This window comes from Coregonus lavaretus (genome assembly GCF_964263955.1).
Source record: "Coregonus lavaretus genome assembly, contig: HAP1_SCAFFOLD_55, whole genome shotgun sequence".
NCBI classification, from domain to species: Eukaryota; Metazoa; Chordata; class Actinopteri; order Salmoniformes; family Salmonidae; genus Coregonus; species Coregonus lavaretus.
The window spans coordinates 1695169-1700177 of NW_028161934.1; the positions used below are offsets into that span (position 1 = coordinate 1695169).

At 46.6% G+C, this 5009-nt stretch overlaps 1 protein-coding gene across 1 annotated transcript; it reads left to right on the forward strand.

Annotated features, from left to right (window-relative positions):
• The first annotated feature begins 1030 nt into the window (after positions 1 to 1030).
• On the forward strand, positions 1031 to 1867 carry LOC311119931 (uncharacterized protein). The gene is made up of 4 exons (XM_084194577.1): positions 1031 to 1047; positions 1153 to 1213; positions 1333 to 1581; positions 1807 to 1867. The coding sequence occupies exons 1-4, from the start codon at positions 1037 to 1039 to the stop codon at positions 1840 to 1842; spliced, it is 357 nt and encodes a 118-aa protein (XP_084050703.1). The 5' UTR covers positions 1031 to 1036; the 3' UTR covers positions 1843 to 1867.
• Positions 1868 to 5009: the final 3142 nt, after the last annotated feature.

Here is a 5009-nt window from a genome sequence, read left to right on the forward strand (position 1 = left end):
CGGTATAATATAAAAGGTAGAAAATGGCTGATGGTATGTTCTTTTGTTATACCGTTTATGATTATATCTTTTTTTTATCCATTTTAGAATGAGGCTGTAACAAAATGTGGAAAAAGTCAAAGGGTCTGAATACTTTCCGAATGCATTGTATGTGTCTATATACTTTATTCATTTTAAATGAACCAGTCCAATACATCTAAAACACTTGAAAATAGTCTCATTATCGTTTCAGGAATTGATCAGATAGATACGTTTTTTTTTTCAGGTGTTCATGATCAGAGCTGTTTGAATGTGACTTACACCAAGAGGAGTATCTGTGCCTTGAAGGGGTCAACAGTGGACGTTACCTGCACTTATAGACATCCCAGCTGGCATAACGTCACAGAAGTATCCTGGTTCAACAAATGGGATTCTGGAGTTACTGCAGATCTAAGCCAGGACCCAGAGTATGCAGGTCATGTGAAGTACCATCCAACTACAGACAAAGACTCCACCCTGAGAATCACAGACCTAAGAGAGAGTGACTTTGCTGAATACAAGTTTAGATTTACAACAACTGAGGTAAAATGAGATACAGCTTCCCTGGAATTACTCTGAATGTCACAGGTAATTCTGCCATTACAGTATTATATAATCTAGTCTAAATCATTATATTATTGGTGGAAATGATGATGATTGTGCTCTTTTGTCTTCATTTACCCCTTTTCAGACTTGCAGGTGAAGGAGACTCCTGCCACAGAGGAAGGGATTCTGACACTGACCTGTAGCACCACCTGTACGCTAACTGACAACTCCAACCCCACCTACATCTGGTACAAGAACAGACAACGTCTCACCAACCCAAACACCCAAGATAACTACCTCTCCCTAGACCAAATCAGCAGTGAGGATGCAGGCAGCTACTCGTGTGCTGTAAAAGGCTACTAGAATCTCCGTTCTCCTGTTACATTTGTTGGGGAACCAAAGTCTTTGAAGAATCCAATTGTAGGAATCATAGTTGTTGTTCTAATTCTCATAATCTGTTCTCCTTGGGTTCATGTGGTTCAGGTGAGTGAGAAGAATTTACCCTTTTTCACATACTGTTTTATAATCAATGAAAATATTTACAATGATTGATTTATTAATTGATTAATTCATTCACAAAACACGAAGAAGGCCTCCATTATCCACGTCTGACACACAAGACAGGAGAGACACAGTAGAGAATGGACAGGTGAGTCTGTTGGAATCAGCTGACTGAGAACTACAGTGATCTGTGTATAGATGGACTCAATGACTGTGGTAATATTAAATTTTTCACCCCTCATGTTGTCTGTCCTCTCTCCCCATCAGAGAGACTCTAATCCAGTGTATGACAACGTCTCAGGCATGCCCATGGCCCCTACTGCAGCACAGAGACCGATCACAGACGAGCAGGATGACGTTACCTACGCCAGCATCCAACACAGAAACCAGGAAGTGCCTCTGTACTCCACTGTCCCACCCCCAGAAACAGGACCAGGATTTCCAATATGCTACTGTGAAATTCAACAGCCCCAGTGCTGCTCAATAGACATTGGGTTGGATTCAATCAAATCATGGGTAATAGGCATTGCAGCTTTTAATGTAATATACATTTTTTTTTAAATATGCTTTTTGAAAATACTATAATTACTCAATTAGAATTACTTAGATTTTGTCTTGAACTATCCCTTTAAATAAAAGTATATGCAAAACTGTGCAGTCCATATTCTACTGTTCTATTATGGTGCAGTGATGTCATTTTTTACAGTAACTTTTTTGTTGTTTTAATATCCCAAAATAAAGAAACCAACCAGCGTCGGAGATGGGGAGCGGGAGTAGACTTGACAGTATGCCCCCCTCTCCAGCCACAGGACAACGCCGGCCAGAAGGATGGCCCCGAGGGTGAGGAGCGGGCCGGTCCGGAACTGGGATGATGTTGTGATCTTTAATGTCGTCTACCGGAACCCAAACCGCTCCTCCGGACCGTACCCCTCACAGTCCACTAGGTACTGGAGCCAACCCCCATGACGTCGGGAGTCCAGGAGGGATCTGACTGCTTAGGCGGGGCTTCCCTCGATGTCCAGGGGAGGCAGAGGGGGACGGCATCAGCCAGGGGACCAGGAACCACCGGCCTGAGGAGGGAAACGTGAAAAGAGGTTGAGATACAGCAGTTAGTGGGGAGCTGTAATCGGTAAGTAGCCTCATTGATCCCCCTTAGGACTTTGAATGGCCCCACAAACCGGGGGCTCAGCTTCCGGCAGGGCAGGCGGAGCGGGAGGTTACCGGGCCGCCCCTCTGCTCTAGTGGACCCTGGGTTAGGGCGCACCGGACACCTCTGAAGCTGGTGCCCCTCCTGGCCGCAATAGGAACAGAGCCCCAGCTGTCTCCGGCGACGCGGAGAGGTGTGTGGCCCCTACCTCCATTGGTTCAAGCTCTGCCTCAGGACAGCCAAAGGAGGGAGGCGAGTGGCGACATAAACTTCTAACCTCCCAGAGAAGATTATCCAGACAGATGGCCATCGAGATGAGAGCATCCAAGGATATGTTGTCATCCCGACATGCCAACTCCGTCTGGACCTTCTTGCGCAGACCATTCTTGCAGAATAGAGTGCAGAGTGCCGGCTCATTCCATCCGCTGGAGGCCGCCACAGTGTGAAAGGTGAGGGCGTACTCCGCAGCGGTCTGGGCACCCTGCCGGAGCTGGAAAAGTTCCTCACCTCCCTCTCGAGGATGGTCGAAGACTGCCCTGAACAGATACATTAACCTCTAATACGAACCCGGCTCCTCATCTCTCCCAGTCGGCCGTAGCCCACTCCAACGGCCGTCCGGTCAGCAGGGAAATTACCGTGGCAACCTTGGACCCCTCGGTGGTGGGGACTCCCGTCTGATAGACGAAATAGAGGGAGCACTGGAGTAGGACGCCACAGCATTTCGATGGAGTACCGTCGTATTTCTCCGGAAGGGACAGTCGGCCATCGCTGACCTGGGCGGACGACTGGGTAGTCTGGGGGGCTGGCTCACTGTGACAACCTGTGGTTGGAGGACCTCTGATAGGGGTATGGAGAACCTCGCTGGTGGTGTCGAGGCGGTGGAGAACGCGGAGGACCTCCTCCATGGCCGTACCCAGTCTTGCCAGCTGGTCGTGGTGTTGATGGAGTAGATGACCTTGTTCGTTAACTGTCTGGAAGAGGGTTGAATCTTCTGCTTCTTCCATATTGGGAGGTGTTATTCTGTAACGTGTACACCGGGAGTCAGAAATCAGGTGCAGAAAGTGAGTGTTAATACTGAACAGATACAAAAGCACAAACATGGGAAGTGTACTGAACGTGAGAGAAAAACCAATAACACCTAAGGACTGATGACAACAGGGGCTAAATAAAGAGGAAGTAATCAGGGAAGTGATGAAGTACAAGTGTGCCTAATGATGAGGCGCAGGTGTACGTAATGAAGGTTGCCAGGTGTGCGTAATGATGGGTTGCCAGGACCGGTGGTTAGCAGACCGGCGACGTTGAGTGTCGGAGAGGGGGAGCGGTTTTGACATGACGATCGTCAGATTGGGGGAGGAGAAGAGGTAGGGGGCCTACGTGGGTAACTGGGGCCATGCCTTGATGGGTAACTGATTAATAAAAAATAAACTGCATAATAAATAAATGTGACTGGTCAATTTTGTGAGTCAGGGGCTGGGCCCAAGCCCAAGACACATTTTATATCCAACCATAGGAGGTCACGCTCAATGTTCAAAATACACCAGAGTGCATAATTTAGCCATAGAGGATCAATAATTTCAAAGAAATAACTGTGGATTAAGTTTAAGTTTTATCACAAGCACATACAGGTAACTGTCGAGCCCTTTCCCAACAATGCAGAGTTGAAATGTAAGAAAAAAATTAGCTAGGGAAAATAGTAACACATTAAAATAACAATAACGAGGCTGTATACCGAGTCAATGTGCAGGGGTACAAGGTAGGTAATTTAGGTAATATGTACATGTAGGTAGGGGTAAAAGTGACTAGACAATCAGCACATGTGTAATGTTGAGATGGAATTGCCAATCAGTGAAGCAGAAGCCAATCGGTTAATAAGAACAGTGGTTAAAAACAAATGGTAAGACTTGTGGAACAAGGAGAGAAAGGGAAGACACCTGTGTAAGATCCAGGAAAAGGTGGGGGCAGGGAGGTCTTCAGGCCGAGAGAGAAGTGTAGACACAAGGCTGACACTGGGACACACATGGAAATTGGTGGGGAAACATCCGACTGGGAGGTATGATCATTGTCCGGAGGAGCTGGAGACAGTGGAACAGTGCCAGAAATATGTGAGGGAAAGGGAGCGATTGTTATTCGTTTTGAGGAGTAATGGGGTTGAAGAGCCAGGATTAAGTGAACTGCTGGGGAAAGCTTCAGGAGATGTAGTATTTAAAGACGTATTTCGTTTCCTTAGGGAGACAAGAATATTGGGTAGGATTTAGACCTTCACTGTCTCTGGTCCACACTCCAGTCCAGTTGGTGGCGGTAATGCACCTTAAAGTTGGTTGCCAACCACCATATAAAATCCACAGAAGAAGAAGAAGAGCGAGCGCAAGAGAGATAGAGACAGAGAGAGATAGAGACAGAGAGAGAGAGAGAGAGAGAGAGAGAGAGAGAGAGAGAGAGAGAGAGAGAGAGAATTCACCAAGAATTAACAAAATGGGACAAACACCAAATTGAGACTGCATGCTGAATTCTGCAAAAATATAATCTGTGTACAATGTAAAACACCAATAATGCATGCAGAGCAGAATCAGGACAGAATTAGGCCAATACCCGCTAATTATCAAAATCCAGAAAAGAGCCGTTAAATTCTACAACCACCTAAAAGGAAGCGATTCCTAAACCTTCCATAACAAAGCCATCACCTACAGAGAGATTAACCTGGAGAAGAGCCCCCTAAGCAAGCTGGTCCTGGGGCTCTGTTCACTAACACAAACAGACCCCACAGAGACCCAGGACAGTAACACAATTAGACCCAACC